The 12,967-nt window shown below is 57.7% G+C and overlaps 1 protein-coding gene across 3 annotated transcripts in view; it reads right to left on the bottom strand.

Moving 5' to 3' along the window:
• Positions 1-345: 345 nt before the first annotated feature.
• Positions 346-12,967, bottom strand: part of PREX1 (phosphatidylinositol-3,4,5-trisphosphate dependent Rac exchange factor 1) — a 170,676-nt gene continuing 158,054 nt past the window's right edge. For all 3 annotated transcript variants that reach the window (XM_006735441.3, XM_081832605.1, XM_081832606.1), the window contains 9 exons: positions 12,435-12,655; positions 9,745-9,844; positions 7,807-7,950; positions 7,594-7,708; positions 6,077-6,143; positions 4,863-5,035; positions 3,272-3,374; positions 2,935-3,002; positions 346-2,061 (listed from right to left, as the gene is read on the bottom strand). In XM_006735441.3, coding sequence (XP_006735504.1) covers positions 2,019-2,061; positions 2,935-3,002; positions 3,272-3,374; positions 4,863-5,035; positions 6,077-6,143; positions 7,594-7,708; positions 7,807-7,950; positions 9,745-9,844; positions 12,435-12,655 — 1,034 coding nt within the window. In that variant the 3' untranslated portion in view covers positions 346-2,018. The remainder of the gene's footprint in view (positions 2,062-2,934; positions 3,003-3,271; positions 3,375-4,862; positions 5,036-6,076; positions 6,144-7,593; positions 7,709-7,806; positions 7,951-9,744; positions 9,845-12,434; positions 12,656-12,967) is intronic.

Here is a 12,967-nt window from a genome sequence, read left to right as displayed (position 1 = left end):
GCCAAGGAGTGCCTGCAAAAACAGTCCCATGTTCCACCATTGCGGTGAAACGGGAGCTCGGAATGGAGTGTAAAGGAGAACGCAATATAAAGACCATTCTCTTCCCGGCCCGCGTGAGGCACAAGCCCCCGCGAGAGAACACATATACTGCCCCCATTTTAGAGCAGGAGACAGGTTGGGTGTGGTAACGTCACTGCAGGCGTCGCTGGCTCAGGGACTAGGACAGCATCGATGGGAACCGTCCCTGTGCCCCGTGCGGCCTTCAGAGCAGGAGCTCATCCCACCCGTGTCGCTGGCCGCCCCGCCGGGGGCAGCCCCCAAAGGAACCCTCCACAGATCAGGATCTTTATATTATAAACTGACTTTTAATAATAATAAAAAAAATCTATCATGAATTTAATGAGAAGATCTGTACATTTTAAAGTAAACCAGTGCACAACGCCCTTGCCCTCGGGGGCTCCTCTCCATCTCCCGCCAGGGGGCTAAAGCACGTCTCCATTCGTATCCGTGTCACCTGTGTCCAGCAACAGGCCCACCTCTTGCAACTTAGGCCACAGTGGCAAGACAGGGAGGGTTGGCCCCTGGAGGCCCAGGGGGCCAAGATGCTGGTGGGGCTTCAAGCCTCAGGGGCAGTGGGGAACGCATTCCCGACCTCAGTCACCAGACAAGCGTAGAAAGACATCCCCTCCCTGCTACCTCAGCTAGGATGCTTCCCTGCTGGCATACAGAAGCTAGAGGGGACAAACTGCTGAGGAGATCCCAGTGTGGGTCCCTGTGCCCAGGAGGTGGGCAGGCTGGCTTCCTGTCTGGCTGGCTGGCTGAGAAATCCCAAATGCCCTGCTCTGGGCTAACATTAAAAAAATAAGTTACAGAAGCCACCACCCTGCGTTTCCAAGTGGCCCTCCGCCCCGCAGGACAGACACCTGTGTGTGGCAGCATCTCAGGTGGGTGGCTCAACCCCCTCCAGCCCCCAGCCCTGGTCCAGCTGCCACTCCAATCCTTGTGGCCCGGCATCCAAAGAGAGCAGAGTCATTCATGCTAACACTGACCGACTGCTAGGGAACTGAGGTGGGTGGGAAAAGGAATCATAGTCAATACCTGTAAGTGATACCTTAAGACCCTAATATTAAAAAAAGATGAAATACTGACATTTTTTGAATTTTCAATAATTTAGTTTTTCTCTTTTTAGTAGAAGTGGGAAGTCGTCAACGCTACCTTATGTTGGTCCCCTGTTAGACAATATACCTTTCTTTGAAATTTAAAATGTCAAATATATAATCACACAACCCAGAGGGAAAAAAAAAAAATCTCGACAACACCAACAACATAAAAACCCCAAAATAAACCATAGAGATTTCACACCATATAAATAAAGTCGGAGCAAATCTCGTGCCCAGGGCTGATGGCTCAAGTTCTGATGGCAGTCATGTCGGAAGCTGGTGTGGCTTTCGAGTTTCCTCTTGGTGACAGGTGGTGTGCCCTGTCCCTCTATCTTTCCTGGCAAAGGCCCGGCTTTTCCGAGTCCACCGAGCAGGTTAGTACAGGGTTAGGGGTGAATTGGAAGCTAAGGTGAGGAGGAGGAGGAGACACGTGTGTCGCCTGGAATGTGGACTTAGAAGGAAACCAGGGGTTTCAAAAGTGCAGGTTGAGCCATCCTGAGGCAGCTGGGTCTGCAGACCTCCAGCTCCAGCGCCCGTGACTTCTCCCCTGTATCCCGGGGACTTGTGGGCAGGAGCCCAGGTCCTGGCTGCACCCATCAGCTAGCTCTGTGGGTCCCCAGCACCCCTCAGGCTTCTGGCCGAAGTGTGGAGAATGGGTCGGCCCAGGGCCAATCGGCCAGCCCCTCCGGGCGTGGGGGCACCGCTTTGTCTTCACAGGAGGGAATGGAGAAGGCTGGCAGGTTCCAGAGCAGGAAAGAGCCTTGGCCAGCTCTGGAGAAGGCCAGCATGGCCCCCGTGCCCTCCCAAACCCCAGCTCCAGAGGATGCCGCCGAGCACCGGGCAGCTGTATCTCCACGTTCAGAGGTCTCCGTCCACTGGCGGCTGGCAGAGGCGGTAGAGCCTGGTGGACAGAGGTGAAGAGCATGAGGAACAGCCAGGCAGGCCATTTTTCTGAACACATAATCCCTGCCCAGAAAACAAAACTCAATAGGTATAAGAAGATGCACGGTGAAACACATCCAGGCTGCACACGCTTTCCCCCAGCTGTCTGGCCCCCTCCAGACTGGCAGTGGGTTTACGAATATAGATGCATCTGCACATGCGTGTTGGCTGTTAAGATATGTGTGTGGGGGTGTATGTGTACATTGTGGGGGGCTGCATTCTTCCACACTTAATGGCAGACCAGACTCAGCGCTCAACCCCTGGAGTTCTTTTCCACTTAACAGATCTTGGGAACCTCTCCGGCACCCCACAAACAGCCCCGGTTTCCCTAACGTCTGCAGTGGCAAGATTCTGAGCTTCATCTGCCAGGAAGAAGGAGCCACTACATGGGTCTCAAGCAGGAGAGACTTGACAGCTCTGCTGTGGGGAGGAGGATAGCAGAGGGACCAGCCAGGAGGCTGCCGCGGGGACAGGGGCAGGACAGAGAAGTAAGGCAGCGCAGCCATCGGGAGCTCGGCCCCTGGGCCCCCAGAATCCCACCTCTGCCATCTACTAGCTATATGACCTGGGACAAGATACTTAACCTCTCTGTGCCTCAGTGTCCCCACCGGCCACCTAGAGAGAATGCTCACAGGGTGGTTGTTTGGTAAAGAAATAAGAACAGTGCCTGGAGTGGTATTCGTCACTCCCCAAAGTGGGTCCCCATAAATGAGACATGAAGCCCCATCGGAACACCAGAGCGGGGGGCCTGCCTGGCGTGAGGCCGGGAGTTTCATGCCCAGCCCAGGTCCTAGCCTTCTGGGGCGTGGGGGCGGGGGGAGCAACCACTCACCGCGGTGCACCCTGGGGCATCTGATCCTTGACTCGGAGGTTTTTCGCCAGAATCTCCACCCTGGGGCCCTGGGAAGAAAGAACCATGAGGCCCAGGACCTGCCTCTGCCCCGAGTTCAGGGAGGAAGTGTGTGGGTGCAGGTGGGTGGGGTGAGGGGAATAACCGGAGGCCCCAGAAGCTGAAATCCGGGGCCCCACCAGGTGGGGAGAAGGTCCTAACCTGGGGCTGGTGACACCCAGACCATCCACATAGCCCTTCATCCCACCCTGACTGAGAACCCACCATGCCCTCAGCCCACAAGGCCCTGGAGAGGCCCCGGCGGATGGGGCCGCCTCACCTGCTTCCGCATGATGTCCGTGGCCTGCATGATGCACTTGGGCAGCAGCCCGTGGCTCCGAGCCAAGATGGCCGCCTGCTCCAGGGAGACACTCAGGGTGGTCCTGCAGGGGAGGGGCGGGAGGGACCGTTGCTGCGGGGCGGGCCTCATGGCCTGCCCCCTCCCCCCACCCCGAGAACTGCCCCTTCTGCCCTCAGGTAACTGCTGGACACGCTCCCTCCCCCTCAGGCCTTCTCCCTGAGAGCCCCCCCACTACCCCCTTTCCCTCCTGTCCACCCCCCACCCCTGCCCAGCCTTCCTCCTGGCAGCCAGCACTCCTGCACCCAGTAGGCATTTTACTGCTTTACTCTGGGCACCCCCTGATACGTCAGCACCATGCACCAGGAGCTTTCCTTCGCCTGTTTTCTTCTGATATTCCCAGTGGGCCAGCTCGGAAGAGGTGCTTGGTAAGTATTTTTGTTGAAGGAATAAATGAAGTGACTCCCCTAATGCCTCACAACTTGTCAATAGGGCTTGACATGGACACATCTAGTCATCCCTCCCACCTGTTCTGAACAATTCTGGAACATGGGCTCTGCAGCCAGACCTCTTGGATTCAAGCCTCAGCCAAAGAATCACTCTGTGACCCTCAGCAGGTCAGCGGCCCTCCCCAGGCCTTGGTCTCCTTAACCGTGAGACTGGGGTAGACCATTCCCAGGGCACTATTGACTGGGGCAGGGGGGAGGGCGGGGGGCCTGTCCTGTGCTTGGTAGGATGTTGAGCAGCATCCCTGGCCTCTGACCACGAGATGCCAACAGGACCCTCCTCTCCTCACTGTGACCATCAAAAATGTCTCCAGACATTGCCAAGTGTCCCCTGGGGGGCAAAATGGCCTTGCATAGAAGCGCCTGGAAAAGGCCACACACACTGGCTGGCTATAAAGAGGAGATGAGTCAATCCCTTAACAATGGGGCCTCGTGCACAGTAAGCATTCTCAACAAGCATTAATTGAGCACCTGCTGTGTGCCAGGCGCTGTTCAGTGCCAGGGTAGGGCAGAGAAAGAAAACAAGTCCCTGCGCGCACAGAGCTGGCCGATGCTGGGGGTGACTAGCAACAAACGAACACACGAGCCAAGTGCCTTGTATGTGGGGTGACGGTGGGGCCGTCGGTGGCGCGGAGAGGGTGCAGTTCTAAATAGGGAAGTCAGGGGAGGCCAGTCGGAGAAGGTGACTTCTACCCCCTGCCCCTGGGACAAGCAGCGGGGACAAAGGGCGGAGAGTAGGAGGGCATCCAGTGGGGCACGGAGGCCAGTTCTGCCCCAGTGGAGAGGGGCAAGCTCACGGCGGCCAGTCAAGCAGAACCACACTGCAGACTCTCATTCACACCAACCCCAGAGTCAGGGAGCCAGAGAGTTCCACGGGCCTCCGGGGACCCCCACTCCTGCAGCCCCACTTCCCAAACGGAGGCCGAGAGAGGGCCGAGGCCGCGACTGGGCTCCACAGGCAGGGGCAGAACCAGGACTCAACCCCGGCCCCTACCTCCTCGTCCTGGGCCCGCAAACCTCCCGGAGCCCGTCCAGCCGCCTCCTGCCCTGACGTCACGGCAGCTCACCTCTGCATGCCCGTGCCACACAGGGCCATCTGGCAAGCGCCCAGGCGGTAGCAGAGCTCAGAGGAGACGGGGATGAGGCCGGCGCCCAAGCTCCCACTGGCGCCAGCTTTGGGGTGGACGAAGGACTTCATGAGGCGACAGAGCTCGTCCAGGGCGTTGATGGGGCGTATCAGCTGCAAGGTGCACGCACACACACCGGGACGTTTGCAGGAGGCCCCCACCCGGCCTTCCTCCCCATTGGCTCCCTCCCGTCCAGCTGTTACTGCAGCTGTCCCCCCGGCTCACCCCTCCCGCGGTTACCACCCAGTTAACCTTCCCTGACCCCCGCTCAGGGACCATCTGCGGCTCCCCACTGGCCCGCAAACTGGTGTTCAGGGTTTACGCTGTATTTCAGGCCTGACCTTCCACCTGCGCCAGGTGTGCCCCCAGCTAAGTCTGAGAGAAGTGCCCCCTCCTGTCCTCTCCAAACAGTACCTTCCTGGGAAGAGCACCTCCGCACCTCCCCCCCCCCCCGCCCCCGGTGCCTCCAGCTTTTCTCAGTCCCCTGTGCAGGCATTAAATGGTAGTCTGCCAATTCCTTCTGTGTCATCTTACCATTCTGCCAGCCACACTACAGACCCCCGGAGGGCTGTGCCCACCACTTCTCTGGGAGCCCCCAGCCTCCAGCCCCAAGGCCGGTACCCCCAAAGCACGGTCAAATTCGAGGCCTGCCTGAGCCTGGGCAGGCGGTGAAGGCCTGGAGCACACACCCCTGGAAAGCCAAGGGTGCCACGTGGGGACGTGGGCCCTGGACAGCCAGATCCCTCCGCTTCTCCAGAAAAGCGAGAAGCCTCCATTCCATTGGAAAGCTTTTGATTTTCAAACGTTGGCCACAAATTCCAATCAAACAAAAAGAACGCCACGTGGCCACATCTGGTGTGGGCCTGCTTCAGAGACACGCGTGGGTAAACGAGGGGGGAGCAGGAAGGCGCCAGCAGGGACAAAGCCATCGCAGGAATTCTGAAGCTGGTGGGGAAGAAGCTGGAATTCCTCAAATGGGGAAGGAGTTCTCCCAGGAAGGATATTCCTGGAGGAGGGACTCCAGAGGCCTCAGGGGCTCCTTTGCCAGGATTCTGGCTGCAGTGGGACCCCGGGCCCCGTCTGCTGCATCTTGACCCCAACAGCCCCCAGCTCTGCCCAAGCTCTGCGGCGGGGTGAGGGAAGGCGGGGCACACCTGGTCTATCTTCACCGCCGTGGTGCTGGCGTCCGTGGGCAGGTTAGACCGTTCCAGGTAAAATGCCCTGAGAGAGAAAGATGGGGTGAGGGTGGGGCCGCCACCCCACTGCAGCCGCTGCCCCTCTGGCTCCTCCAATGACTCTCCCTGAGGGCACCTTGCCCTGCTCTCCCTGTCCACAGCCCCCTATTCCTCCAACAGCCGGGGGGGTCACCCAGCGGGAGGGAGGGGGGATGACAAGGGGGCTCCTGGGCAGCCCCCCACAGGCTCTCCTCGGATGCTACCTCTCCCTGCCTGCCGTCAGAATCAGCACCCGACCTCCCCGCTGTCTATCCCCTTGTCCTACTGAATCTCTCCTCTGAGCACTTGTTACCACTTGACACGGTACAATGCTCTGTGTCTACTGGCTTATTGCTCATCTCCCCCTCTAAAAATAGGGCTCGGCCAAATTTTTTCTGTAAAGGGTCGAAGAGTAAATATTTAATGGACCGGACTGTCTCCTTCAAGATGCTACTCAGCTCTGCTGCGCTAACACGAAAGCAGCCCCAGACAGTATGTACACGAGTGACCGTGGCTGGGTGCTAATAAAACTTTATTGAGAAAGCAGGGCAACTGCCACTCTAGAATCTGCACTCCATGAACAAGAGGCTCTGTTTGGCCACTGCTGACTCCAGAGCATCCAGAACAGAGCCTGACCCACAAAAACTCTCGCTTAACGTGCACTGAATAAAGGAAGGATGGATGAATGAATGCTCTCAGAGGCAATATTTAAAATACTCGACAAATGGCACAGGACTGATTGATGGCATCAGTCAATCCAGAGAGACACCAGTTTTAATGATACAGCGGGATATTTTCCCTGAACAAACTAATGAAAGCACCATTCTCCCATTTCCAAAGGGTAAAGCTGGGCCCCAAGACAGTAAAGCTCTTACACACCCCAAAACCCTGAACTGATTTTCAGCCTACCTCTTCCACAGGGGAAGAAGGTGAGGCAGGAGTAGGAAGGAGCTGGGCTGAGTGGTGGTAGTGGGAGCCGCCTCCCTGGGCCTGAAGCTTCTTTCTGGGCAGAGGTGGTCCCTGCTCTCCACTTCCCTCTGGCGGGGGGGGGGGGGGGTTCTCTTCTCAGCAGGGTCAAAGCCCTGGGGACCACCGCCCCTTCCTCCCTTACCCCCAGGTTCAAGAATCCCAGGCCCCCTGCCCCAGTTCCCACTCCCACACAGAATCAAATAGGCAGCTCCTCTCAACTGGAAAAATCTGCTTTGAAACAGAACAGACCCAGTTCAAAGCTCAGCTCAGCCACAGTCTATCTGTGTGACCTTGGGCAAGCTGGGTGTGCTCTGGGGGTCTCAGTTCTCTCATCTGTAAAGTGGGTTAGAATGGCCTACTGTGACTGCTGGGAGGATCTGAAGAGCCGGTGTACACAGAGGGCCTGGCCCACTCACACACATGCTAATATCCGCCCTTCCACGGCAGTGTCCAGACTCCTGTCCCCAACATGCAGCCCAGGCAGTTACCTGAGTTTGCGGTAATACTGCTGAACCTTCTCCAGGGACTGGGCATTGATCTCCTGCTGCAAATCTTCCGCAGCCTGGCTGCCTGGAGGAGGCGGCCCCTCCGCATTCTCCAGAGCTAAGAAGAAAGAAGAGGGAGGGCAGGTGTTTGGGTCCCAGCATGCTCAGAGGCTGCAGCCATCCCCAGCAGGCCCCCCTCAGCAACCCCCAGCTCACCTTTCGTGAAGAGCACGGTGTGCAGCCTCAGGCTGGCCCCGCCCTCCAAGCGGGAGGGCAGCTTAGAGAAGTGGTAGCTGTCGAGGTAGAAGACGACCTTCAGCGCCTGCCGGCTGCCCTCAATGTGGTAGAAGATGTTGGTGTCTGTGGGAGGACATGGAGGGGCAGGGTGGCTCACCATGTGGGCCCGAGGGGAGCCCTGCCCCCTCTTCACTAGGGCAGCTTCACACCTGCCTTCAGACCTCCAGAAAGGCATCCCGGGACCTCCCTGTCTCCCCTCAAAAGAGTAGCCTCAGAATCGCTTGCCTCCCACCTTCAGAGAGGCATCCCAGGACTTCCCTGTCTGCCCACCGTAGAGCACTGGTCAGCCATCCCTGCCCTCCCGCCCGTCAGGGCTAGCCTCGAACAGCCCCATCCTCCCGTCCGCCAGGGCTAGCCTCGGACAGTCCCAACCTCCTGCCCGCCAGGGCTAGCCTCAGACAGCCCTGTCCTCCCGCCCTCCAGGGCTAGCCTCGGACAGCCCCGTCCTCCCGCCCGCCAGGGCTAGCCTCGGACAGCCCCAACCTCCCGCCCGCCAGGGCTAGCCTCGGACAGCCCCGTCCTCCCGCCCTCCAGGGCTAGCCTCGGACAGCCCCGTCCTCCCGCCCGCCAGGGCTAGCCTCGGACAGCCCCGTCCTCCCGCCCGCCAGGGCTAGCCTCCGACAGCCCCGTCCTCCTGCCCACCAGGGCTAGCCTCCGACAGCCCCGTCCTCCCGCCCGCCAGGGCTAGCCTCGGACAGCCCCATCCTCCTGCCCACCAGGGCTAGCCTCGGACAGCCCTGTCCTCCCGCACTCAGGAGAGCAGCCTCTGACTTTTCACCTCCTTCCACAGGTCCTAGCTTCCACTACTTCATTCTTAGACCTGGCACTGATTCTGCCCCACTGGGGACTTGTCAGTGTCTTCAGAGCTTCACCACATTCTTTGTACACCTCACCTGATAGCCCAGGGCCTCTACCTGGCCAAAGCTGTCCTCGAATAGGACCTCAGCTTATTTACACCCATAAGGAAGAGCTTGTGGCAGGGGTGGCAGAATTATGGCATGCACACCCCATCCTACACCCACAGCAAAAACCACTAACCAGTCACCAGTTGCCCCTGAGCCCAACTCTGCCTATAGATAGGCAGCCACTGTCGATCAATTCCAATCGGTCCCTGAGAAGACACCTGTTGTCCCTCTAGACTCTAGTCAGTGCATTCTGAACAGGATATTACCCCCAAGGAGGTGGAAATTGGTTCATGGATGGATGGACGGACGGACAGATGGATGGATGGATGGATAGGTGGATGGGGTGGATGGGATGGATGGGTGGATGGGTGGAAGGAAGGGTGGATGGGTGGATGGATGTGGGGATGGATGGGTGGATGGATGGTGGATGTGTGGATTGGATGGATGGGTGGCTAGATGGGATGGAGAGATGGATGGATGGACATATGGATGGATGAATGAATGAATGGATAAGTAGATGGGATGGATGGATGAATGAATGGATGGATGGATGGGTGGGTGGGCAGGCAGGTAAAAGGGTAGGGGGAAGGGGAGGGAGGGAGAAAGAAAGGAAGAAAATTATGGTATAAACCCTTAGGAAATCTTAACAAGTCTTCACTCTAAAGAAAGACATCTCTAGGGTAGAATTCTAATAAGAATTGGGAATTGGCTCTTATTCCTTCCTAAGAACTTTTGGAGATGGCTGAGTTTATTCAAAAAGAAACCCCTCTTTTCCATATGTGCCCCAAGGTTCAGCTTTGAGACTCATGTTGGGAGCAAGAGGTTTGAAAGTGCTAGATCCCAGCTTAACCTTCGGCAGCTGGCCTGGTGGCAAGGTGGCCCGAGAGCAGTCCCCTCCATCCCAGAACACCAACTCTCAACTCTCGTGGTAGGGGTGGTAAGAATCACTCACTCGCCACGTAGTTCTCATCCAGCTGCTTAAAGGAAAAGGTGACATTGTCCAGCTCTGACAGGGTCACCCAGATGTCCTCCAGCATGGTCCGTTCCTCCTTCTGCAGGAGGAAGACAGGGTGGAGAAGTCTCAGATGCCATCCCTACCTGGGGATTTTACTTCAAGATTCTGTGATTCGACTCTAGGCAACACACCAGGCTGTGGGCCCACCAGGCACAAGGTCCTATGCTGAGCTGTCCAGGGCTGGATGTGAAATCTCATTTGCTCTTGGATTATGCTGTACCTCCCAAGGTCAGAACGCATCTCTGTTCTAATGTGCACGAATCCATCTTAGCCATTTCAAACCTAACACACCCTCCTCCAATAGGCCCACTGCAGCAAAGCACACCAGCATTGGCCCCGGTGCCCAAGCCCCAAACCTTTAAGGACTTCTCAGCATCTCTCTCCCCTCACCCTATACCGACCATCACCAAGTCCTGCTGGCTCAGCCACCAAAACCTTCCCCTGACCCACTAGTCTCTCCCACCCTCCTCACCACCCCAGGACAAGGACCAAACCTGCCTCTCTGCGGGTCTCCTCTTGCCACCCTTGCCCCTGAGCAAGGGACAGACAGGGAAAACCCTGGAGATGCAGGGAGAGCAGGGCTACTGGGCCTAGGTTCCCCTGTGACTGCAAGTTATCTTCCAAAAACTTAATTTGAATTCTATCACTCACCTGCCTCAAAGCCTCTGAGTCCTCCTTCTGCTCCTAGAATAGTCACAAGCCCTACAGACGTGGCCAACCTGATCCCCCAAAACCGCCCAGCTTACTCCCCTCTGGCCACACTGGCCTCTGCTCAGAGCCTTTGCACACACTGTTCCCTCTGCCCAGCACACTTCCTCAGACCATTCACCCTGCCAGCTGTCTGGCTACCCAGGTCTCAGCTCAAATGTCCCATCCTCAAGAGAAGCTGGCTCTAACCACTGAACCCGAAGAAACTCAGCCGCTTCTCCATCTTCTGCAGAACTCACCTTTTTTCCATCCCCACTCCCTCCCCCACCCCCTCTTCTCAGGCTGCTTTCCGGGCTAGAAAGTGCGCCTCAGACCCGCAGCACCCAGCTCAGAGGCTGGCACACCATGGGGGCGGATGAATTAATGCACTAGGCCCCACGTCCTCATCTGAGAAGAACACAGTGAGGGCTGGGTGTTCCAGCTGCCTTTTCCAGGCCTCCAGTGGAGCTTTCCGCCGATCCGCCGCCCGGCAGACACCGCTTGCAACACTGGCCAGCAGAGGGCGCGCCAGGCTACACTTTCCCAACCACCCGCAGCGGGGGGCTTTCAGTGGGGTCTGGGACAGTGTCTGGGAGGCTCAGAGCCACAGAGGCAGGGGGGGAGCTCCAGCAAAGGGCACGCGGGGTGGAGGAGCAAACAGCATAGGCAAGTGTCACTGCAGGCTGCATTTCTGGGGGACCAGCACCCCCAAAGGCTGATGCCTTGGCTCTGCCTCCCCAGGGCTGGCAGAGGAACCCACCCCGATTCTGAGCCCTGAGAGTGGAGGGACAGGGCAGTCAAAGATAAAAGAGGAGATGCAGAGAAAGCAGGGCACCCTGGGGGTTACCGGGCCGGAGTCAGACTCGCAGCGTTCAAACCTGACTCCCTGGGCCTCAAGGTTCTCATCCTTGAAATGTGGGCAGTAAAGCACCCACCTCAGGGCTACTACGAGGATTGAGATGCTATTTGTCTGACTACTACAAAAGTCTGCTCTCCAAACCCCCAGCACCCACTCTTGCCCTTCTATACTCTCATCCCCACCCAGCAGCATGGGTGATTCAGTAAGTGGAGAAGTCAGACCCTGTTCCCTCCTTTACTCAAAACCCTCCCAGGGCTCACCACCACAGTAACAGCCAACGTCCCCACCACAGCCTGCAAGACCGTGCACAAAGTGAGGCAGATAAATCTTAGGACTCGCCTCCCCCACCCTCTCTCTCCTGGTTCACTCTGCTCCAGCCACACTGGGCACCTTGTTTCTCAGACACTGCATGCAAGCGCCTGCCTCAGGGCCTTTGCACCTGCTGTTCTTGCTGCCTGGAAGGTTCCTCCCCAATATCTTCATGGCTCCCTCCTTCCCTCCCTTCCTTCCTTCGGTTCTTCAGCCAGATGTCACCTTCTCAGTGAGGGCTTCACTGGCCCCCTTATCAAAACTTTCAACTGCTGCCACCTCAGACCTTCCCCCCTTCCCTGTTTCTCTCCTTAGCCTTTACCACTATATATGAGGGCTTCTCAAATGTGGCACTATTGACATTTGGGGCCAGAGAATTATCTGCTGGGGAAGCAGCATCCCCAGCACCTTACGCCAGATGACAGCAGTATCCACCTCTGCCCTCAGTTGTGACCACCTCAAATATCTCCAGACATCACGAAGCGTCTCCTAGGAGGTAAGACTGCCCTGGCTGAGAACCACTGGTCTATACCGTGTATTTTCCTTATTTATGTCTGTCCCGCGCCACACACGCACACACAGGGATACACGGCCCCTGACGACAAGGACACTGTCTTGTTCACTGCGGGATCCCCCGTGCCGGTAACGGTGGCATACAGTCGATGCTCAATAAATCCCGACTGAATGACGAGGTGAGTGAGAGCCCGAGTGAGCGAGCAAGGGCCCTCCCGTACCACGACCCGGAGAGGCGCCTCCTGGCTCCTTCACTCACCACGGCAGCCGGCGACAGCAGGGACTGGCAGTGCAGAAGGACGCCGGTGGCCGTCACCTGCTCCAGCCACTTGCGGCTGGCATCCCGGCTGCTGTCCTCGTACTCGCCGTTGTTGTTGTAGCGGAAGCTGAGGGCCGCCAGGAGCTGCTCGGAGAAGGTGCACACAGCGGCCACCAGGACCTGGCAGAAGATGCTGTCCTTCCGCAGCTGCAGCTCGGGGTCTGGGGAGAGGCCAGGGAGGGGCCCTGCTGGGCTGGGCGCTCCTGTGCCGGCCGCAGGCTCCCCCGCTCCCCCTGAACCAGCCTCCCACCAGACCACCCCTCGGGGCCCGCCTGCCAGAAGGTAACGCATCCCAGCCAACAAAAGCCAACTTCGCAAAATTCAATTCTCTGAAAACAAGCCAATCTGCCAAAAGACTCAATTCTCTCAGTGATCCATCTGCCTTAGTTAAAACAACAACAACAACAACAACAATCTTTCTCATTCTCCTAAGGCTTTCCCTGAACCCCTTACCCTCAGCTGTTACTCCACGT

The sequence above is a fragment of the Leptonychotes weddellii genome, chromosome 10, assembly GCF_054177405.1.
Source record: "Leptonychotes weddellii isolate Sample4059 chromosome 10, ASM5417740v2, whole genome shotgun sequence".
In the NCBI taxonomy this organism is placed as follows: Eukaryota; Metazoa; Chordata; class Mammalia; order Carnivora; family Phocidae; genus Leptonychotes; species Leptonychotes weddellii.
The sequence above is the reverse complement of the archived record's forward strand: the minus strand, read 5'-3'. Positions and strand labels throughout refer to the sequence as shown.